The 23,731-nt window shown below is 41.0% G+C and overlaps 1 protein-coding gene and 1 long non-coding RNA gene across 4 annotated transcripts in view; one reads left to right on the forward strand and one right to left on the reverse strand.

Moving 5' to 3' along the window:
• The first annotated feature begins 13 nt into the window (after positions 1-13).
• Positions 14-23,731, forward strand: part of ST7L (suppression of tumorigenicity 7 like) — a 63,795-nt gene continuing 40,077 nt past the window's right edge. For all 3 annotated transcript variants that reach the window (XR_012086259.2, XM_078393371.1, XM_020780610.3), the window contains exons 1-9: positions 14-373; positions 5,396-5,478; positions 7,645-7,810; positions 9,320-9,374; positions 11,556-11,671; positions 13,583-13,661; positions 16,787-16,941; positions 21,071-21,168; positions 23,245-23,359. Coding sequence is in view for 2 of the 3 variants with exons in the window: in XM_078393371.1 (XP_078249497.1) it covers positions 160-373; positions 5,396-5,478; positions 7,645-7,810; positions 9,320-9,374; positions 11,556-11,671; positions 13,583-13,661; positions 16,787-16,941; positions 21,071-21,168; positions 23,245-23,359 (1,081 nt within the window). In the remaining variant the exon portion in view is untranslated. The remainder of the gene's footprint in view (positions 374-5,395; positions 5,479-7,644; positions 7,811-9,319; positions 9,375-11,555; positions 11,672-13,582; positions 13,662-16,786; positions 16,942-21,070; positions 21,169-23,244; positions 23,360-23,731) is intronic.
• LOC144589185 (uncharacterized) overlaps positions 9,910-23,731 on the reverse strand; it is a 28,895-nt gene continuing 15,073 nt past the window's right edge. The window contains exon 2 of the long non-coding RNA XR_013545140.1: positions 9,910-11,695. This is a non-coding gene — a long non-coding RNA (uncharacterized LOC144589185). The remainder of the gene's footprint in view (positions 11,696-23,731) is intronic.

Here is a 23,731-nt window from a genome sequence, read left to right on the forward strand (position 1 = left end):
CTCGCCCAGGGCATAGAGTTGAAGAGGCTGAACGGCGCGCCCTCTCCCTTCTCTCAGCGTCGCTCGCATGGCGGCGGCGGCGGCGAGCACGGTGGGCTCCGCCTTCTCGCTCCCCTTCGCCCTCGGCCGGCGGAGCCTCAGAAGCGCAAGGCGGGAGTGATGGCGGAGAGCGGTACTGTGGAAGGGGACGCGGCGCCGGCGCCTTCGCCTTCTCCTCCTCCTCCTCCGCCGCCGTCCAGCCACTGTTCATGGCGATGGGAGCGGCTGAGGCTGGTGTCGGGGCCCTGGGCTCGCAGCCTTGCTTTGGTGGCGGCCCTCGGCCTCCTTTACTTTCTGCGCGGCCCGCTTCGGCTGCGGGACAACTTGGCGGCAGGTGAGGGGTGGCCGGGGCGCCGCGGGAAACATCTCTTTCTGGGACGGTAAAGCAGGATGCCGAGGAGGAGGGGGAGGAGGAGGGGGAGACCCGCCACCGCTCGGTTGTGCGAGGAGTCGAGTAGGGGGAAGCTTTGAAAAGAACGGGGGCCCGTTGGCGTGTCAGGCTCCCCGATTGGCGCCCTTAGCCCTTAAAACTTAGTAGCTTGAGCGAACGGGGAGCGGGGGAGAACTCTGCACGTGCTAAACAACTGTCTTTACTCCTTCCTTCAACCCAGGGCTGTGTCTAGGGAGTGATTTTGGTCAGAAACACAGAGGAAAGAAAGAATGGAGATTAAGATAAGAAAGGCGGTTTTAGGCAATCCCCTTGTTTTGTTCTTGTATTCAGTGTCTCTAGTGTATATTTCCAACCGGTTTCGCTCTCAAGAGATCTCATTATTTCCAGCGTAGATCTGACTCTAATATTGCTTTTTTGTTACATTGCTGTTTCTAGGCAGTGTTTTATTTTCAGTTTACAAAACAATGTTTTTCTCCCTCTCATTGGACCTCCTGCAACCCTGAAAAATGATAACCGATAATAAAAGTGTCCTTAAAGCAGAGAGCAATGTGTTGGTGGACAGCTGCAAAACCTGTGCAGCTACTAACATTTCATTGATTTGTTATTGTTTGGTCATTAAGTCGTGTGGGACTCTTTGTGACCCCATGGACCAGAGCACGCCAGGCCCTCCTATCTTCCACTGCCTCCTGTAGTTGTGTTAAATTCATCTTGGTCGCTTCGATGACACTGTCCAGCCATCTCATCCTGTGTCGTCCCCTTCTCCTCTTGCCGTCAAACTTTCTCAACATCAGGGTCTTTTCCAAGGAGTCTTCTCTTCTCATGAGATGGCCAAAGTATTGGAGCCTCAGCTTCAGGATCTGTCCTTCTAGTGAGCACTCAGGATTGATTTCCTTCAGAATGGATAGGTTTGTTCTCCTTGCAGTCCAGGGGACTCTCAAGAGTCTCCTCCAGCACCACAATTCAAAAGCATCAATTCTTCGGCGGTCAGGCTTCTTTATGGTCCAGCTCTCAATTCCGTACATCACTACTGGAAAAACCATAGCTTTGACTATGCGGATCTTTGTCGGCAAGGTGATGTCTCTGCTTTTTAAGATGCTGTCTAGGTTTGTCATCGCTTTCCTCCCAAGAAGCAGATGTCTTTTAATTTTGTGGCTGCTGTCACCATCTGCAGTAATCATGGAGCCCAAGAAAGTAAAATCTGTCACTGCCTCAATATTTTCCCCTTCTATTTGCCAAGAGGTGATGGGACCATGCAGTTTTCATGCCACAATACTTTGTGTTGCTTATGTTTTTTAGTATGGTATTTGTTTGATCTTTTTAGCATTTATATACTCACTGTCGGTTTTAATGTTAAGTAAGCTGCTATGGGTCTTTTAATGAGAAAGACAGGGTAAAATATTTTAAATAAAATAAAATGAGCAAATTGGTTCTGTAATCTGTTGCTAGTCCATACTTAATTGGTAGATGGTAAAAAGCACACTGTTAAGTCTGCAATATAGTACAGTCCTTTCTGGAAGGTAACTGGAAAGAATATGTTCTATGGATAAAGAAAAATGCTGGCTGCGGAGACAGACCTCTCCCTGCACGCACTCCCCTCCCCACAGCTGCTTTGTGCGCACACACGTGTGGCAGCGCTGGCATGAGCACTCCCCCACCCCTTCATGCATATGTGTGAGCACCCGTGCAAAGAGGTGGGCGCGCATGCTCCTGTGCATGCGTGAAGTGGTGAGGGAGTGCTCATGCCAGCACTGGCATCTGCGCGGGCTCTCCCACTGCTTCGCGCATATGCCCGAGACCGCCCGAGTGCACAGGGGGGTGCCCCGCCTTCTTCAGAGGATCACCTGGACCACTGTAGCTATACCACCAAGTTCCACCATTCTGAGGCCTTAATAGCTCTCTATAAACTTATAATTGTTACAAAAATAAAATTGCTCAGAATTCTGCACAGTGCTTGATATGCTGTGTGTTTAATGCTTGTCTTTTTGTATCTAATCGAGCTTCAGACCACCGGCCACAGAAACAGCATTGGTCGCCCTGCAGGAGGACCTCCTGAGGGAGGCTGAGAGGGGCAATATGTCCTTGTTGGTCCTCCTCGATGTCTCAGCCGCCTTTGATATCATCGACCATGGTATCCTCCTGGGGTGGTTCTCCGAGTTGGGAATCGGTGGTCTTGCTTTGCCGTGGCTCTGTCCTTTTTGGAGGATGGTCCCCAGAGAGTGCAGCTTGGCGAGATGACCTCCACCCCGTGAATCCTCAATTGTGGGGTTCCGCATGGGTCTATCATCTCGCCAATGCTATTTAATATCTATATGAGGCTGCTGGGTGAGATCATGCAGAGTTGTGGGGCTCGGTGTCATCAGTACGCTGATGACAACCAGCTCCACCTCTCCTTTTTTCCTAGTGCAGTGGATGCTGTTCCAACCGTTGAACGCTGCTTGAGGACCGTTCTGGAGTGGATGATGGCAAATGGACTGAGGTTGAATCTGGACAAGATGGAAATCATGCATGTGGTTGAGGCCAGTGTCAGTGGGTTGGGAAACTCCCTGGGGGTGTGACCCTTCCCACAAAGAGTGAGGTACATAGCTTGGGCATCTGTCTGGACCCGGATCTCACCATGGAAACCCAGGTGGCACCTGAGGTCTAGGCAGCTGCGTCCCTATCTAGATGTGGGGGTACTCACAATGCTGATTCATACCCTCATAATCTCAAGAATAGACTACTGCAGTGCTCTCTACATGGGGCTATCTTTAAGGCTGATGCAGAGACTTCAACTGGTCCAGTATTCGACAACCAGATTAACAACTGGGGTGAAGAAAGTCCAGCATATCTCCCCCACTCTGGCCACCCTTCATTGGTTACTGGTTCGTTTCTGCATCGACTTCAAAGTTATGATGATAAAATTAAAAGCTCTAAATGGTTTAGGACCTAGGTATCAGAATGCCTGCTCCCAGGCAGATCTGTCCTTAATACTTGTTCTTCACATGCGGGGCGGTTGAGGGCCTTGACCCAAAGGAGGCCCAGAGGGAAAGAACAAGAAACCAGGCCTTCTTGGTGGTTGCCCTAGCCTATGGAACAATCTGCCTATTGAGATCCAGCTGGCACCCTCGTTGGATGGGTTCAAAAGAGCATTGAAGACCTAGCTCTTCTGCCAGGCTTTCCTGGAGCACTAAGATCTTGCCCTCCCTTTTTACCTTGCTTTTTGCCATCCTCTCCATCACCCTTTTTACCACCTTTATTGCCATTTGTTATGTATTAATTTATTTTTATAATGTTTTAATATTGTTCCTAATACTGTTGTTAGCCACCCAGAGTGGCCTGGTTGCCAGATGGTGTGGGATATAAATTCCATCCATCCATCCATCCATCCATCCATCCATCCATCCATCCATCCATCCATCCATCCATCCATCCATCTTTGTTTTAAGATTCATCCCATACATGTTATGGTTTGGAAACTTTAGGAAGATGAGCTTATTTAGACCGAAAACAAAAAACAAAAAAAACAACAACACTATTAAATGTCAGTTCTGAATTTACTGCAAGAGCTGTCAGCAAACCATGTTTGATCTTGTTGCTTTTTAAACTAATCTGTTGCTTACAACAGTTGGTATTCAAAATCCAGAAAGAAGGCTATAAGTTGTTGGATGACTATGAAGTAGCTCTATTATTAATCATATTATTTAGAGGGAATTTCTGCTGAGCACAGTTTCTTCTTAAGTGTTCTTCATTTCACATAGAACAACCTTAGTTTACCTTCAGCTGAAAATCATGTCCTCTGTCTGTCTCTTGTCTTTAACAATCTTTGTTCAGGTTTCTTATAATTAAGGGATTCACTAAGTGGTGACACTTGATTTGAGTTTAATATTGCTAAGAGAGAATACACTGAACACTTGTTACAGACAGGACTGTCTATAGTGCATACTATAAGGAAACAAAAACTGGGTGCACAGTGTAACTTGCATGGTATTAGAAACTGTGATAACCGAAGAAATGCCCATATTCCTTTTGTGTAATCTATGTTACTTTATTGCTGTTATTTTGCATAATACTGCTCTGGTAGTCAGAGAAGGGGAAAAACACCACAATTTCCACTAGAGCCACCCAAAACCTAATTCAGCCAGCCTTCTAGTGTCTGTAATTGGGACTGCAGTGGTATATACACGCACCACACAGTAAGGGCCATTGACATCTGTGGGCCTTATTTCCAAGTGTAGGTGCATATGATAGTGTTGCCAGAGGTGCTGTTGGCATACTCAAGTAGACCTAGTCCAACTGACTGTCTTTTAAATTCTTCTTTAAATGCCTAGGATGGTTTACTGGTGGTTCCCTGTGTGGCTGGTGGTGCCTCCTGTAAGGATGAAAGGGGAAGCATGTGGACTATGAAAATCATTCAGTGTCAGGACACACCAGACAAAGGTGGAAGGGAGAGCCAAATACTTTATTTATTTATTTTGTTTTATATTTTTATACCACCACCTGTAGCGAACAGATAGTCACTGGGTGGTGTATTGAGTATCACATAAACAATACAAAAATCAACAAACATAATACTAATCAACAAATAATAAAGAATAATAATAAAAAGCAAGGGGCATTAATCCCAGCCTAATAGCCTAACCACTTAAACCTAAAATAATATGATAAATACTGTGACAAATGCTCATGGGTTTTCAGGTGTGAGACCATTAAAAGCTGTCCTGAAACTTCAGTTTTTAGCATCGTTTTAAAGGAAAGGAGGGATGGTGCTTGGCGAACCGCTAATGGTAAGTTTGTTTCACCAAAAGGCAACCAGGGTAGAACAGATTTCTAGCTATGGATTTTCTGACACACACACACACACACACACACACACACTCCCCCGGCATTGCCACTTTCATTGATATGTTGTGAGGAAGAAAGGGGATGGGGTAGGTTAGTTCAGGGAGAAATGTTCTGTTATTGACACAATTGTGTTTTTATTGACAGTGTCTATTTTCTTGAGCACGTTGACTCCAAAATTCTATGTTGCACTTACTGGGACTTCATCTTTGATATCTGGTCTGATATTTGTAAGTAATTTCCTTTTTCTTCTCTCTTTTTACAGCCTATATGATTCTTGCAGTGCAAGGGAGACAAAGACCTGTATTCTGTTGAGCTTCTGTTGAGTGAAAAGTCCTGCAATGATTCAGGATTGTATGCTTGTGCAAGTCTCATTATCTTATAGTTTTGCACTAGTAGGACTTTTCACTCTGTTAAAACTCAACAGACCGACCACACCATGCTGCTGCGAGCTCTGCATTCAAGTAAAAACTGGACAACTGTTAGATCAGTTTTGATTTGGATCCCTGCATTAAGCAGGAGGTTGGAATCATGATTTAAACCAGGCTTGTCCAACCTGTGACCCGTGGGCCGCATGCGGCCCAGGTCGGCTCGTAATGCAGCCCAGTGCAATATTTTATTTTTAAAGAAATTCCAAAGTTTCAAGTTACACTGCCGGCGCTTGCAGCCGGGGCACGTCACAACGGTAGGGGGGAGAGAGGGAAGGAAGGAAGGAGCGAGAGGGGAGGGGAGAGGGGGGCTGCATGACTGCATTGCGCTGTCCCTGTCAATAGGTGGACCCCCTCTGGCCCCGTAAAGCCAAAGGAGTCGAAGCTGGCAGCCTCTGCTGTCTGAGATCGCAGCTGCCGGTAAGCACGCTTGGAGCGGGGCTGCGGAGGACGGCTAGGGCTGCCCCCCCATGCGGCCCAAACCAAATTTATGTGCGGCCCAAACCAAATTTATGTGTGGCCCAAACCAAATTTTCATCTTCTAATGTGACCCAGGGAAGGTGAAAGGTTGGACACCCCTGGATTAGATGACACATTTTGTCCTGCTTTTAGGATTAAACTGTTGTTCCTAGTTGTGGATTTTAAACCTCCTCTGGAAAAGGGAATTTTTTTCTTTTATTGATGTTATTTTTGAGAACATAGCAACCATGAATGCTAGGTCAATGTGTTAACAAAGCCACATGTTTTTGTTTTGAAACATGAACCTGTGTGAACTTTGCCAGTCTAAAGAGGAACAGTACCTTTGATACAGAAACTGAACTCTAGATGGTGCACTTATACCAAAAAAGTAGATAAATTAATGGCTTACAATGGCTGTCGGGGCCAGGTGTAATAATTGTGTGCCGTCAGGTCAGTTCTCACTTAAGGCAATCCTTTCCAGGATTTTCTAGTTAGAGAGTACTCAGAAGTGGTTTACCATTCCCTTCTTATCGTGGCTTCCTGGGACTGTGCAGCTTGTCTAAAATCATATAAACTGGCTCTTCTGGCCCACACAGTGGGGATTGAACTTCCAACCTCTGGCTTCACAGCCAAATGCCTATCTCACTGAGCTATCTTGCCAGTTAGGAGCCAGATATATATATGAGACTTTTATAATAATATTCTGAAAGTACATATGTTCAGCCTAGGAAGTCCTTTGTGGTACTTCAGATCCTTATGTGTCTATGTAATATTCTTTAATTAGCTGTAAGCTGAGGCAGAGAGCTTCACAGATGAAAATAGTGTAAATGGTATTGCTCACCTATTTAGGTAAATGATTTGTGAGACCCCATGTTTATCCAGAACACCATGTTGTCTTCTTTGGAACTTATTATCTGATATGGGAAGAATTACTTCTGAAATGTCTGGGTAGCATTCTATGAAAAATGGTTTATATGTTGTATTATTGTTGTTTAGTCATTGAGTCATGTCTGACTCTTCATGACCCCATGGCCCAGAGCACTCCAGGCCCTCCTGTCTTCCACTGCCTCCTGGAATTTGGTCAAATTCATGTTACTTACAGCATATAATGCAATGTAGAATCATTTGGAATTTGACCTTTGATCTGTGAGTTTGAGGCTTCCTACACAGTTAATTGTCTTGCCAATGACAGACAATATTGAATTTAATGCAGTAATCAATGTTGCTTGAAGCCATCAAATAACCTATTTTTTTTCAAATGCTCCATTTATCAAAAGGCTTGCCATTGATGTTTTAAACACGAATTCACTAATTAGGAACAAGTGTTACTTTGCATTTTTATCTGGGGACAAAGTTTTCATCTTTGTTTGGTGGAAGGGAACTTGACCTGTTTAATGTTATTTAGGATAATTTAGATGATATGTATGTTTGTGAGGAATACACAACTGAGATTTTTACTCCATAGTATATTCTGTATACTACATTTTTGCCTTCTGTGTCTTCTTACAGATATTTGAATGGTGGTATTTCAGAAAATATGGCACATCTTTCATTGAACAGGTATCTGTGAGCCATTTGCGACCCCTTATTGGAGGTACAGAGAATTCTAATTCTCCCCAGGCAAATTTTTCTGCAACAACTGGAGAAAATGATATGAGCAGGCAGAGTCTGTCAGGTGATTTTACATTAAAGTTTTGATTTTGTGCAAATATACTACATAATAATTGGCATTAGTCAAGACCGATAAGTACAAGCTATGGACTGCTTTTGTGAATGGTTTTAGATTTGTATCAGTTAATGTCATCTTGTGCTTAGGATAATTTAAAAATAAAAGATAAAAAACCAAAGTAAATTGGTTCAAGGAACAGTGAGGGTTGGGGTAAGTGGGATGTTAAATTTAGTATCATGATTTTCAGTACTCTTACACATTCTAAACAAATACGTTTTAGTGCCATCATAATATAAACTCTGCCTTCAAACTTACATGCAGTGACAGCTTTTTGGGGAATCTCTAGTATTGTATATCGTGTGATAAAGGTATTTTGTTTCCATGAAGAGGAGACTCAGTTCAAACAGTCACTGTCTTGATCATGATAAGAAGAATGAGGGACAAGGCACAGTTTCATGTGTCACCTGTGATTTCTCTTTTCCAATTTCCTATTTAGCATTCAAGATGATTTCCTACAATAGCTCTATCTCCAAATTCAGGATTCACAGCTTCTTTTCTTTTGTAGCGAAGCTGAGGAAAACAATCACTCTTCTTCTCAGAAGATTCTCTGCATATTTCTTCCAAGAAAGTTTATAGGAAAACTGACAAGATTTTTCAGATGTATGGCCATTTCGTCTGGAAGATATGCTGTGCTGTTGAGGATTATTACAATTCCTGCACAGAATGGTATCTTCTGTGTGCAGGATTTGCTGAAAGAGCATTAAGCTGCACAAAATTTGGTAGCAGAACAATGGACAAAGAAAGAGAGAGAGAGGGCGAGAGAAATAAAAAATATATGAGAACATGGTCTGTTTTGCAGGTAGCTTAGAAATCTCACACATACAGGAGAAAGTTCTGAGTGTGGAGTCTCAGCATAGTGAGGTGGCCATATCACACAGAAGGAGAAATTTTGCAAGTACTTGTCACATCCTTATTCCAAATTAAGGTTAACACTTTCCCTGTAAACACAAACAAGGGTTATGGTTTGAAACAGAAGTGTAAACCATACTTTGCAGATTTTAATGTTGTAGCTAATTAAGGCTGAGTGCTAAATGTGAATATGAAAAACAGATACCATAAAAGAGAAACAGAGGAAGATGTAAACCATTTCTGTTCCTCCATATTTAAGGAATAATTTTTTGTATTCAGGCCTGGTTCATGTGTAACAATATTTGACTGAAAACCATAAAGACTGTGTGGCATTTTGCTCGCAAAAGCAGCTTGCATGAACATGAAAAGAGATTATTCTCTCCCTTCTGTCTCTTTCCATGTGCTTTGAAAACCTACTCTGGAGGGCTGGAAACCCCTCGGGGTATGTTTTTAGATCCAATAAAGCAGTAGAGCAGGGGGATCTCAGTACTGCTGTGAGCATCATATTAGATTTAGGCTAATGCTGTTTTGGGTGCAGAGATATAATTATCTAGAATAGGCAGTTCTAGCTTAATTTTAGGACTGAATTCTTTTTTCTTCTTACAGAATGTAAGGTATGGAGAAATCCCCTTAATCTCTTCAGAGGAGCGGAATATAGCAGGTATTTTATTTTTGTTTTTGCTTTGTGACATTAAAAAAACCAGAACTTCAGAACACGACCAAAGAGCCCGAAAAACCCACAACAACTATTAGAATCCGGCTGTGAAAGACTTCGAGAATACAACTTCTAGTTTGTCATAGGATCATTATTCTTTTCCTTCCAGCGATTCCACACATTTCACTGTGTCTGTCCTGTGCACTGCAGTTTAGGAGGGAGGTCAGCAAGCTTCAGTGTTGTCCAGAAGAGGGCAATCAAGTTGGTAAAGAGTACAAGCTCTTATGGGAAGAACTGAGGATGTTGATTGTGCTTAGTCTGGAGAAAAGAAGATTGAGGAATTACGTGTGAGCCATCTTCAGATATTTGAAGAGCTACTACACAGAATATGGAGCAAGCCTGTTTCCTGCCACTCCAGAGGCAAAGCCTGAACCAGAGGATTCAGATTACAATTAAGAGTATTTTGATTAAACATTTGGAAGAGCTTCTTGAAAGAAAGACCTATTGAACAGTGGCAAACACTTTTTCACCAAGTGGAAAACTTTCCTTTACTGAAGACTTGCGAATAGAGGCTGAACAGCTATCTCTCAGGGATTCTTGCTTTTTTTGGATTTCTTGTTTGGCAGGTTTGCTGGACATTGAAGGTTCCTTCTTACTCTGTAATTCTCTGACAGGCAAGATAATGTGTTTGCATAAACACATCCCTTTGAAGGGAAAAATAACACACAAAAGGAACTGGAAACATCCAATAGATCCAATTAGGAAGGACAGGCGAAAATCTCAGGGTATTTTAAAAAAATTATTTCATTTCAAAACCTGCCTAATGCATTTTGCCCAAACAGTTTGTGGCCTTCTTCAGAGGAAATGGAAAACAAAAAGGGACAATGCATTAAAGAGACATTATAGTAGGCACATTCAAATCCTCTTTATCAGTTTTACATTTTTAGATTACATCACATTCAACCATCTAAAATTTTCATATACATTATTCACAGTGAGGGCATTCCTAGAGCATATTATTGATCACAGTTGACAAATATGGCCATCTTATTTGATTCATGCCAGTAATTCGTAATATGTAGTGAATTCCTCTTTTGGTCTGTTTCACAACTCCACTAAGCTACTGCTGACATAATGGAAGGAAGTTCCCATATTTATGGATATTATCTTGCGGCAGCTGTTGTTAAGGAATCATTCTGATTAATCCACAAGAGGGAGTGTATGCAAAAAGTAGGACTATTAAAGGAGGAGGACAAACTCTAGTTCTTCATTCAGACTTCTGGGAGCCCTTGTTTCCCGTCTTAATGTCCATTCAATTTTCCTGTTTAGTAGAGCCTTATTGTTTCAGTGGACAGCATCTAATTCCCAGAACTGTAAATCTTTCAAAGAATAGTTGTGTTCCAGGAAAAGACTGACCAAAGAGGTTCCTCATCTTTTACTCTAATATTGTCAAAATATTTCCTTATGTATGTGCTCAACAGCTCTGAATATTTTTCCTACATAGAGGTTATTGCATGGGTACAGTATTTGCTGGCATGTGTTATGCAAGTAGTGCTACAGGTGGTATTTTTTTTTCAAATTATAATTCTTATTGCTGTAGTAATCTCCAAGCTCAGTCATCGTGCATGTAAATGCAATGCTCATGAGGAAGGTGTACTGCGTGGGGGTGTTGCTCCTGCTGAGGTATTAAGAGATCTCTGTTCTTTGAACTTTGGCAGCAGTTTTCCAATGTTAAAAGCTCCCTCGCTATATCAAGGCCTCCCAGAGTTTCACAAAGGCAAAAGAAATCTCTAAGGAGCCTCAAAATCTGAAGTAGTGATAGTGGGAAATAGGACATTTTCTATTTAAGTAAATTAATCATTTTGGTTTTACTCAATAATGACATGGGTGCAAAGTTATACATACAAGGTTTCAGTCAGTAAATTTAGCATTTTTTATGTACTAGGAAAGTCATGGCTGTTTTGAGCTTCAATCTATATCTGTAATACCATGTTTCCAGACAACTTTGAAATTTATAACAAATGTCCATCTGTCTCAAAACTGATAGTCTCTCATGAAGGAAAAGTGTAATAGAAAAAACGCCTCATCTTCAATAAATTATACATGTTGTATTTGGTAGGTCATCTTGTGAATACAGAGAAGATCAAGTTATGCAACTTTTCAGGGCTTTTTTCTTTCTTTTCTAAGATACACATGGGTCACTGGAAAAGAGCCACTTACGTACTATGACATGAACTTGTCTGCTCAAGATCATCAGACCTTTTTCACTTGTGAAACAGACTCCCTTCGGCCTTCAGATGCAGGTAATGCTAGTTTTTGCTGTGTGACTGAAAAGAGATAACATACTGTTAAAAGCATTAATTTTATCTTGGGTGTGGGGAACCTTATCCCATGGTTGAAACCTGTTAGAGTATGCATTCAAATAGTGGGTGTGACCTGAGCTAACAGTGGGTGTAGATAAGATATGACTCTTACATTTGTTTGGTATGCGACAGGAGAGAAAAAATTGCTTCCAAACATTATTTTTTCCAAACATGTTCATGGCTCATGGAAGTAAGGTCCATAGTCTCAGAGCCATAGCTATGCAGGTCCTATCTAGTCCTCATACCGTACTGAGTTCAGATAAACTCCTGGATTTAATATCTGGTCCTTCAGAAGAACTGCAACCATGTCTAGGATTAATTCCAAAACTCCCTTCAGAGTAGCTAATCCTTCTACTTTCAGTTGTTTTTCCATCATAATCTAGGTTAAGATTCTTCTTCTTCATTGACAGCACATAATTGATACTCTTAGTCCACAGAAGCTTAGGCTATGATAATCTTGTAACAACTGAAAATATCCTTCTTGCTCTAATAAACAAATATAGTTCTTTTGAAATATTTTCTTTAGATATTCTAAAGAATATAATTGCTGAGTAATACTGAATCCTGAAATTAAATGCAGCGCTACTCCACCGTTAAGGGGTAGCATGCTAGGGAAGTTACTGTTGTATCGTTCAAACAATAATCCTTAAAAGTGTGTACATATTTTGGAATTTTTAAAAACCCTTTGAAAAAGATCTGTGGTTTAGATATAACAGCTTCTGTTCTGATCATATCAAATCACCTTGGGGGTTTGTTATTGTTTACTCTTGTCTTTAAAACAATGTCCTAGTCCGTGTTATATACCAGTTTTTTTTGTAAGATTATGTGTTAATGCTTACTGTTTCATCTAAATCACCAAGAACTTACTGTCTGCAAGTTGATCTGTTACATTATATGAAAACTATATTTATTGTATAAATGTAGTGTGTCATCACTTAAGCCAAAACTAACATCATCTTTCCAAAAAATGTTTCAGCTTTTTTCCACATTATTCTTGCTGGACAGTTGCAGTTTCAGTTCCAAAATAAACATAAATAGATTCTCTAGTTTTCATAAAGATGAGGAGGTTCAGATTCACAGTCAACTCACTGACCTGGAAAATCAATGTTTTTTTTCTGAGTAGGTAGCCCATAGCCTTTTCCTCTATCACTTCATGAGTGTTTAGTTTGTTGCCTTTTTCAGAATTAAGATATGAAGGAAATTCCAAAAACTTGAATATATGGCAGAGATGTGAAGCTCCCTCCCACTCTGGGATGTGATTTAGGGCATTGTTTACACATGGCAGACCAGTTCCAATGCCCTCTGGACATCAGTTCCCATTTATCCATTTTCCAACCTAAAGTTGCTTGGTAGTCTGACTTACAATATTCCTGGGAGGAGGAAAAGTAAAACTGTGGGTCCTTCTTTAGAGCTTTGGGACTAGTTGCCACAATCTCTGTTCTTTCTGTTAGTCATCTGTTTTAAGTTTTTGCTTTAAAAAATAAACATGAACACTAAAATACATTAATATTATTGGTAATAACTTGATCAGAAGCAGGTGGTGGTACTTTGTTCATTTTTTTTTTAAAAAAGTTAGGTGCTGTTGAATTACTTCCAACTTATGGGAAGCCTAGTAGGATTTCTAGGTATATGAGATGTCCAAGTGTTTTTTCATTGCCGCATCCCAGTGAATTTCCATGTTTTAGCAGGAATTTGAATCTGAGTCTCCTGTTCTAGTCTGATACTCTATCTGTTACCCTACACTGACTCTCAAAACTGGCTCTTACTCGCATTTACTCTTCCTGAATTTGTAATTCTCGCAAGCATGTTTGTCACCTGACTTTAATGGAATCCTTCTGTCCTTTCTAATAGTTATGCAGAAAGCATGGCGGGAGAGAAACCCTCAGGCCAGAATCAAAGCAGCATATCAAGCTTTGGAATTAAATAATGAGTAAGTCTGGACATAAATTTCAACATAATTTCTGAACTCAAATTAAAGCTGCACAATGCTGATAAACAATACCTTAGAGGTTTTCAGAGGATCAGGAAACTCAGGTGATACACCTTTTAGTGGGTTACAACAGTTTAAATGGGAGAGAGTGGGTTGAATGTCCTAATCGTACTTCCTTTAAAACCCTTTAATTCTCTTCAAGCATGAAAGTGTTTCACATACAGTGGTGCCTCGCTTTACGATTGCCCCGCATTACGACGAATCCGCTTTATGACAATCTTTTTTCAATTGCGATTGCAAAACAATGATTTTTCAACAGCTGATCGGCGGTTTCAAAATGGCCACTGGGTAACTAAAAGGGCTCCCCACTGTGTTTAGGGACGGATTCCTTGCTATACAGGCAGCGAAAATGGCTGCCGTATGAAGGATCTTCGCTGGATGGTGAGTTTTAAGCCCATTGGAACGCATTGAAAGGTTTTCAATGCATTTCAATGGGCTTTTTATTTTCGCTTTACTATGTTTTCGCTTAACGGCGATTTTCCTGGAACGGATTATCGCCGTTAAGCGAGGCACCACTGTACCATATAAAAAGTTCTTAGATATTGTGATTGGGTTCTTTCGTGAGAGTAGGCGGGCCAGGGGTTTCGGCGGGAAGAACGGATTGAGATGATGCAGAAGGTACAAACAACGGTTCTTTTTTCTTGTTAACATCAACTATCCCTAAACCAAAGGGATCTAACAGTTCAACATCTGTCAACACATGATAACGTTTCCCTCTAACATTCTGGTCTTCTTTTACATTCTTTAAACTTTCTTCACTCCAGGGGTAAAGCTGCCCACTGGGTTCATTATGGGAGCGCTCAACACTGCGCAAGTTGTCCCGCAACATGGGTGTTTGACCAGTTGTCCCTCCAACCGCGGGAGATAGGGGTGGGAACCACATAGTGTCCCTTTCATCTCCATAACTGAGGAAGAGAGAATTGTCTCCGTACTCCATGACCCTCCTGTTCCACACTTAACTTTCTTAGGGACGTCCGGTGGATCTGGCAGCAATCCTCCTCCACTCATCAGATTAGGGAAAGCTCTTACTAGTTTGGCTACTCGATCTCTCTCCACCCCTATTTCTCTTGTCTGCACCGCTTTGTCCTTCCACTCCAACTGCCCCCTTCTCCCTTCACTCTCTTTTATATCGTCCCACCTCCATTCCTTTAGCGCCTCCTCCTCTCCCTCTTGTCGACCCTCAGCTAGAAATACTTCCACCGCTTTATTATTCCCTCCTCCTGTGTCATCTATTAACTCTCCAACGATGCATCCCTCTGTTATTTCCACTTGTTCTTTCAGGGAGGACGGCACACTTTTGGCCTCTTGCTCGCAGATGTGAACTAATACAGTGTCATCTGTTCAGCTACTAGGAAAAAAATCACTCTTTTCAGCAAGGAAAAATTAATCGTTGAACATTCTTCTACATTGAAATTAGGTTCCCGCTAAATTGGGCGTGTGTGCACAACTCAGCTTCTCTCTGCACAGCTGTCTTCCTCCTTGCAGCAATCACATTAGGTTCTGGTTGTGAGAGAACCCAGCGTGCGGGGGAGGGGGATGGAGTGAAAATTAGAGAGTACATTGGTGTCAAGTTATCTAAATTATCAATGCCAGGCTTGGATAGGAGTCAGTGGTCATATCCTGCTGCATAGCTTTGGCAGAATAGTGGGAAGATGTCACCAACACCAGCAGATTGCTGCTAATTAAGAGTTCCACCCTTGATTTAGGATTGCTCATGCATCATGTGCCATAACACAAGACAAAGACAACCTTGAAGGAGTAAGGCTTTAGTTAGCAGTCTACTGGTGCTGGTGCTGTCACTTGCTCTCCATCAGCAGAGCTATGCAACATGATTTTTCTCAGATTTTTTTGTCTAGTGTATGTGTGGTCTGATTTCTTTGCTATAATTTTCAGTGCATGTTGAAGATAGGTGTATAGTTACTTTAAAAAGTAGAAAATATAAAATTTATGAAATCTGTCCATACATTCAGGGTCACATCCATTTGGATGTTATACAGTCATGTAAAAGATACAGATTCTAACAATGTTAAATGTTAGAAATGCTAAAGAGGCAAAAGGCAAGGAGAAAAAAATTGTTAGAATTACAACAAGCACAAAAAAGAAAGAATAAATTAAAATAGATTGCTCTGTCCCAAGATTTAAATACTTCAAACATAATGTGGTTGAAAAACCAGTTATTAAATGAAACGTATTAGCTGCAATGAAACGTTGGGACCATTGGGACTGTTCTGATTTACTGAATCAGACAGTCAAGCCCTTTTGCAAGATATTGTGTATCATTTTATTTGCTTTTTAAATTTGTAGGCTGCTTTTCTCTTGGTGAGGAGACCCATGATATCATTAGTCCCATCTCTTCTTTGTCCATTCTCTTGTTATCAGATATTTCATGACTGCTGAATATTCTGAATCCTTGTTGGGTTGTTTTTAAGATGCATCTATCCAAGATTTTTTTACTAAAGATTTTTACGTGCTATTGTAAGCATCTTGAGATTGCTCAGAGCTTGCTTGCCGCTGCTGCCCTCTTAGGCATGATGCCATTTTGGCTCCAGAACTATCCGCTATCATCCCTGAACTTTTCAAATGACAGGATGATTTTGGGCAACAAAATTTTGTTTATTGAAGTATTTAATTTATATTCTGCCTTTCCACCAATGAAGGGACACAAGGCAGTGTAAAAAAAAAAAGTATAATATCAGAATAAATTAAGATACCAATACTAAAATGCAGTTAAACCTAAACAATACCTGAACAGTGTTAAAAACATCACTAGTTAAGCAAATTAAAACAAATATAAAACACATGACAAATTATGCTGTTCTTTGTTTGCTCAAAATATAAGGCTTCTGATTATTGCAAAATGGGACATCATAGCTGAGTTTTTAAAGTGATAAACATTTGTACACACTGATGTCAGCTTTAAGTCTGAACATCTGGGACCCTCACAAATTCAACACTTGCCTCAATGTAAAGGCAGTCAATTGATGCCAGTTATCTGGGCTAGACATTAGTATAAAAGTAGATATATACATGAATGCAATATATCTTTCATTCCCCTTCCCTTTCAGCTGTGCCACAGCATATGTTCTGCTGGCAGAAGAAGAAGCAACAACCATTGTAGATGCCGAAAAATACTTCAAGCAGGCTTTGCGAGCAGGAGAAACAATTTATAGGAAGTCTCAACACTGCGGCTCCCAAAGTCCCCAGCATGAAGCACAGCTTAGTAAGCATCCTTTCTGAAATGGTTCCAGACAACAGATAAATTTGGATTCGTTCTCACTGAACACTTTAGGAGAAGCACTAGAAGCAGAAAATTAAAAATGTGTAGATTACAAGTAAAATCAATAGTAATATAAATTAGATTTTATTTGCTCCTGAACAGAGGGTACTGAATGTTTTACACTGCAATGCTAAGTGTGTCTGTTCAGGTTTAAGAGCAGTACAGCTCAATGGACATGTGCCCAGTAAGTGTATATTGGTATTTCTCCGTGGCCTCTGTGAATCATGCCCTGGGTAATCTGCACCTGTGCGGAGCCTTATCAGAAAATTCTAGAGCTTCTGCAGTAGCAAAAAACCAATTAGAATAAGCCCCCTCCCCCTTGTATAAGCACATTGGCACCAAGGCTCCCCTTTCAGTTTCTTTCAACAGCCGCGTTGAGAGCCTCATAGTTTCTGCTTCTGTGAGTAAAAGAGAAAAAGAGCTTATTCTTGATTCCTTCCTGTTACTGATCTTTTTTCTTTTAAACTTTAGTTCAAATTCATTTTCATCAGAGATTTTTTTCCTTTTAGCTTCACTCGGCCTCTTGCCGCAGTACCCCTCCATCATCGTTTTTCTTGAATTAGGAGAAAAATAATTCAAGGAGAAAAACGATGATGGAGGGGTATTGCGTGGTCTGTGGTAACAAAATACCACTTTCCAATGGCCACGCCAAGTGCCTTTTTTGCTTGGGAGAGCACACCAGACGTCCTCCTGCCAGTGCTGCAAGAACTTCAAGCATGGAGTCCTCCGTTCTTGCTTATCCAGCTTAAAACTCTGTCTTTGGGAGCAATCCCTTCAACCAACCAAAATGACCCAACTTCCTTGTAAGGCCACCTCACAAACCAAAGCAATGGAGAAGGCTCTTTCTGAAGCCTCAAAACAATGTCCACCAACCACACCATCCCACTCTGACGCTCCATCCACTTCATCTAAAACTTCAAAAACCCATAAATTGAAGCGCTCAATACCAAAATCCTCAATATCGAAGCCCTCTGCTAAATGTCAAATGTCCACCGAAGCCTCTTTGGTCCCGGAGCCTTCTCCATCTAAAAGACCTAAACAGCATAAATCTAAAGCTGCAGTAATCTCTCAGCAGCCTTGACAAACCGCTGAATCAATCTCCATTGGTTCGCCTTCTGACGATAATGGAACCCCCCTGTCATCAACCGGAATAGGATAACAGAATCCATCGATTAACATCTTCTTCTCCCAGTCCTCAACACTCTGTTCTTTCGAACAACCCTTCCATAGTTGCTTCACCTGACAGGGGCGACTCCGAACAACAACTAGAGACCATACCTTATTAAGTAACATCTGATCGTCCACCACGACCGTCTCGGAGACATCGGCCCCAGCAGTCCCTGGAGCCATCTACAGTGGTGCCCCACATAGCGAGGTTAATCCGTTTGGGATTAACCCTCGCTATGAGGAAACATCGCTAAATGGGACGCAAAATGCCATTGGAACGCATTAAACTTAGGGCAGAGGGGTTTCCATTCATTCTGTCAATGAAAACACTCATACAAACAACATAAAATCAGATTTGAACAGCAATTTCATAGAGTTGGGGATACCTTGAGAGTTTACCTCTCTGCCATAGTTTCTTATCAGCACTCTAACTCTCTGGCAGCTGATTTCTTCAAACATCCAATATTGAAATGTTTTCTTAAAGGTCTATCATATCTACCTGGATACCTCCCCACCCTCCCTACAATGGTCACTAACATTAGTACTGCAGTAACTTACTAAAGCTCCTTTCAGACCTTTAGTTTCAACTGATTTAGAGCTACTTACCTTTAAAACATTTTTCCTCGTCGCCATCATTTCAGCTCAATGAGCTAGTGAGTTAGCGGCCTTACATCATGACTATCCTTATTTACAGTTTTTTTCCCCGAACAAAATCAGATTGGCCATGGATATTTCTTTCCTCCCCAAAGTCGTATCTCAGTTCCGTCTCTCTCAGCCATTTATCCTTCCTTCCTTCTTTCCGTCACTGTCCACAATTCAAGAAAGAATCCTCCATACTTTAGATGTTAGCCGAGCCCATGGCTTTTATGTCCAATGCACCCAACCTTTCAGGCGTTCACTTTGACTTTTCATAAGTCACCAACCGCCTACTAAAGGTCGCCAGATAACGTCTCAAACCATATCTAGATGGGTTGCTTCAGTCATTCACCTCGTGTCTCAACTGGCACGCAAACCAGTCCCGAAGGTGATTTGTCCCTACTCCACCAGAGCAGTAGTAACCTCTATGGCATTGCTACGCGGCATACCTCTTCCGGACATCTGCACCTCTGCCACCTGGGCACAGCCATCCCCTTTCATCTGCCATTATAGACTTGATCTCCGGCAGAAGTCTGATACAGACTGTTCTAGCCTCTACCTCGACATGACACCCTGCCTCTGGATAAGACAGCTTTTTAGTCACCCATGGTGTGATTCACAGAGGCCACAAAGAAGAATGACAGGTTACCCACCTGTAATTGTAGTTCTTCGAGTGGACCTCTGTGATTCACACATTCCGCCCATCCTCTCCACTGTCACACCATTCTGCTTAATGTAGCGGCAGTTGACACAACTGAAAGGGGAGCCTTGGTGCCAAGGTACTTATATGAGGGGGGAGGGGCCGTATTCTAATGTGTTTTTTGCTACCGCAGAAGCTCTAGGACTTTCCGATGAGGCTCTGCGCAGGTGTGGATCACCCAGGGTGTGAACTACATAGGTCTACTTGAAGAACTATTATTACAGGTGGGTAACCTGTCGATAGCAGCAGCCTCTGTCCTGTTTTAAAATAATGTGAATTGCATCTTAACATCACTGCTTTTGTAGAAGAAAGGTTGTACTGGTGGAAGATATTCTTCCATTCACTGAGTGATAATACTGTTTACTGACCTTTTAAAATACAACAATAATATTTTCTTTCTAAGGGTTTTCATCTGCCACGCGATAATAACAAAAAAAAAACATTGCGAACACACAGCAGTAATATTGCAATATCATATGAAGCAGTTTTGTTATATATTAATATATTATATTAAGATTCATGGTGGTAATTTCAAATGCTGTTAATTAACAACTCTGATAAATATTATTTTACATTTCCCCTGCACAAAGTTTATTGACCTAAAAGTTTTGTTTCCCCATTTCTATTCAATTACTTTCCTTAGCCATTTTCCAGATTGTAATCAATAATACGACTTTAAAATATCCTTTCCCACTTCCGCCCTCTTTCTTTTCTTTGCCATGGAATGTGGTGCCTTAATTCTGAGGCCACAATCAAGTTCTCAACCTTCAGTTTATGATAATGATGGAGAACCAAATATGTGCTGAGACTGTGGATTTACTGTTTGAATGAGAGGGTGTTAGCGGGTTTGTTGTTTCATATCCTTCCAAAAGGAGTCCTAAGAAACCCTTGGATCTGCTGTGCTTCATATTAGATCAGTGTTATGACTTCCTGTGCCCTCCTTCTTTTCCACAGAATATGTTCCCTCTATTTTGTAGATGCAAATGGATGCATTTTTACTCACACAGGGGCTTATTTTCTTCTACAAAACCAGTATTGTGGTTTACTGAAGAATGATGTCAATGGTGTTAGGCCAGAGGTATGGAGAATGTGTTGTTCGACGGCTGTTGAAGAACTACTGTTCCCATTAGTACATTAGTACCAAACTGGCTGAGCTACTTGGAGTTGGAGTCCAATGACAACTGGAGATGTCTGCTGGCTTGTTGATGCATCTTAAGATTGTTGAATTAGGCCCTGTTCCCTATACCATTTCCCCCACATAAATTCTGCATAGGCAGGAAGAAGGAATTTGCTCATTGCGCAGTGGTAGTCCCAGATCAGTCCTGTTGAGACTCACATTCTACACCTGTTCTAAAACAGCTGAGTCTTCTTTGAAAAAAAATTCAATCCTCTCCATTGTTTTCTACTACTTTAATGTAAGCATGTGGTTTTATAGTTTCATTGTGAAGCACTTCGATGTGTTTGTTGGACAGGAGGACAGAATATCTATACATAAGTAAATGCTTGAGGTAAATTGTGACATTTTAAACATGATATCCACTGATACGTATCATGTAATATTTTTTCCAGGAAGAGACACTAATGTACTGGTTTATGTGAAAAGAAGACTAGCTATGTGTGCAAGGAAACTTGGAAGAATTAAAGAAGCAGTAAAAATGATGAGAGATGTAAGTAATTTAGAAATAGTAATGCAGGTTATTTGGGCAATACAGTGGTGCCTTGCTTAACGACAACAATCCGTTCTAGGAAAATTGCCGTTAAGCGAAAACATCGTAAAGCGAAAATAAAAACCCCATTGAGACGCATTGAAACCTGTTCAGTGTGTTCCAATGGGGTAAAAACTCACTGTCCAGCGAAGATCCTCCATACAGCGGCCATTTTCGCTGCCTGTATAGCGAGGAAACTGTCCCTAAACATAGCGGGGAGCCATTTTAATTAGCCGGCGGCCATTTTGAAACCTCCGATCACGTGTTCTAAAAACATCATTTTGCGAAGCATCAGTTCCCAAAGCAGGGAACCGATCATCGCAAAGCGAAATTCCCCCATTTAGACCATTGTTTTGTGATCGTAAAGCGGATTCGTCGTAATGCAGGGCAATAGTTAAGTGAGGCACCACTGTATTAAACATGCATCTATCTGCCTCTAAGTAATACGTGAGCTTAAAGATAAACATCCTATTTATTCTTAGATAATCTATGTGTTAAAACGAATTCCACTTTAGAAGAAATACAAGGAAGAAGTATATGGCTGCTGTGCATATTTTCTGTAGTTTTGAAAACTTCTGGTGTTACTGAGATCACCTTTTTAACTTATCCCTATGCTGTTAATCAGTTAGTCTGACCAGCTTGCAGCTGTAGTGTTTTTGCATGTTGAGCCCAACAAGATCTATTTCTTTTCTCCTAAGAGAACTTCAGATATACTAATAAATCTGGGCTTCATTTTATTTGATCATCAGATACCGAATAGTGTTTGTTCTTCAAAAGTGTTTGTTGTCTATCTTGACCTTGATTAAACACACATTTGGAATTTGTAGCCTTCCAATATGTTGTCACTTGTTTTCAATGTAGAATTGCTGGGCTATCAGGCTTTCTGTATACTTTAACCCTGCATCATCTGACAGGCATGAAATGTATGGGATTTATTCTTCCTTCTCCACTAATATCACCCGGAACAGTGTGTAACTTAAGTGGTTACTTAGTTTGCTCAAAAGGTCTAGCATCAGCTTCTGGTATCCCCAACTCTATGAAATTGCTGTTCAAATCCGATTTTATGTTGTTTGTATGAGTGTTTTCAATGAATGAAAAAGTAGTCTACAAAAATATGAGTTTTAGTTTTCATCAAAATTAACTTATCGACAGTAGCAGTTTTTCATATAATGACAGAATGAATGAAAACCCCTCTGCCCTGACTCACTTATTGGTAGCTATGCTGAGTATTTCTAAAGCATCTATAAGTTTTAAGATGAGCCAGAAATATATGTCAGAAATACATATTCCTCCAAAATAGCCCTATGAAGTTGTGCAGACTCTGGAGGTGAAACATGCACACAGAAAGAGCACTTAGTTCTCATCTCCTCCTCATTCACTTCCATTGATGTCTGTGCGTGGAGGGCAGCAGTAAAAAGAGAGAGAGAGAGAGAGAGAGAGAGAGAGAGAGAGAGAGAAGGATTCTTCCTCTTTAGAAACTCAGATTTCTAGTTCACATTCACACACACACATACATGTTATCCCTGAAGCTTATAAAGCAACAGAAAAAATAATTAAGGTGGGAGAATAGACGTCCTACTTGTGTATGAAGCTGCCATAAATTCTGTTCCATTGTGATATCCTGGGAGTGCTCTTCCTCTGCAATAGGGAGGACAACTTTGTAAATATGTGAGGCAGGTTGGAGTAAAATAACTCTGTCAATACTGCATCGTAGAGAAGGAGCACTACCTGGGTTTCAAGAAACAAGATGGAATGTATTCTACAAACAGAAACTTTAAATTCAACCTGTGAAGATTTTAGTATTGGCTTCTGCAAACCCTTAATTTTATTTTCAAGTGACAAAGCCTGCAACCGTAGGCACATTTAACTGGGAGTAAATTTCATTGAATTGTAAGGTTAGTGAGCATATTCCATGTAGTTATATTCCTTAAGTGAATTATAATACTGTACATTCGTACACGTAGTACACATGCATAACATCAGCTTACAGGGTGGTAGGTTTTATGGCCTTATTTATTCTTATTCTTCTTTCTATAGCTAATGAAAGAATTTCCTCTCCTAAGTGTGTTGAATATCCATGAAAACCTCCTAGAAGCACTTCTGGAACTGCAGGCCTATGCTGATGTTCAGGCTGTTCTAGCAAAGTATGATGGTAAGAATGCACAAATGTCATTGTTATGTGCCATTCCTTTGTTACATTTCCTGTGTTAAAGTATTTATCAATAAAAGTACCTTCTTGTAAATGCAGGATGCCCATAATGTTGGGCTTTTAATAGCAACTCCTAGTAACTGTTAGCACTGTTGGTAGCTGTTGGACTGAATAGCTTGCAAATCCACATTGGTAATTTTTTGCCCCCTCTGTATCTGTCCTTGGATTTTTCAAGAAAGGCTATCATGCCCCCTACTGCCAGCTGGTATAAATGAAATGAAATGACTTAATTCTATTGTGTAATTTCAATATATGGCCACAGATATTACCACCAATTATTTCTCCTAGTTACTGTTTAACTTAGAATAGGAATTT

Source organism: Pogona vitticeps, chromosome 4 (assembly GCF_051106095.1).
Source record: "Pogona vitticeps strain Pit_001003342236 chromosome 4, PviZW2.1, whole genome shotgun sequence".
Lineage (NCBI taxonomy): Eukaryota > Metazoa > Chordata > Lepidosauria > Squamata > Agamidae > Pogona > Pogona vitticeps.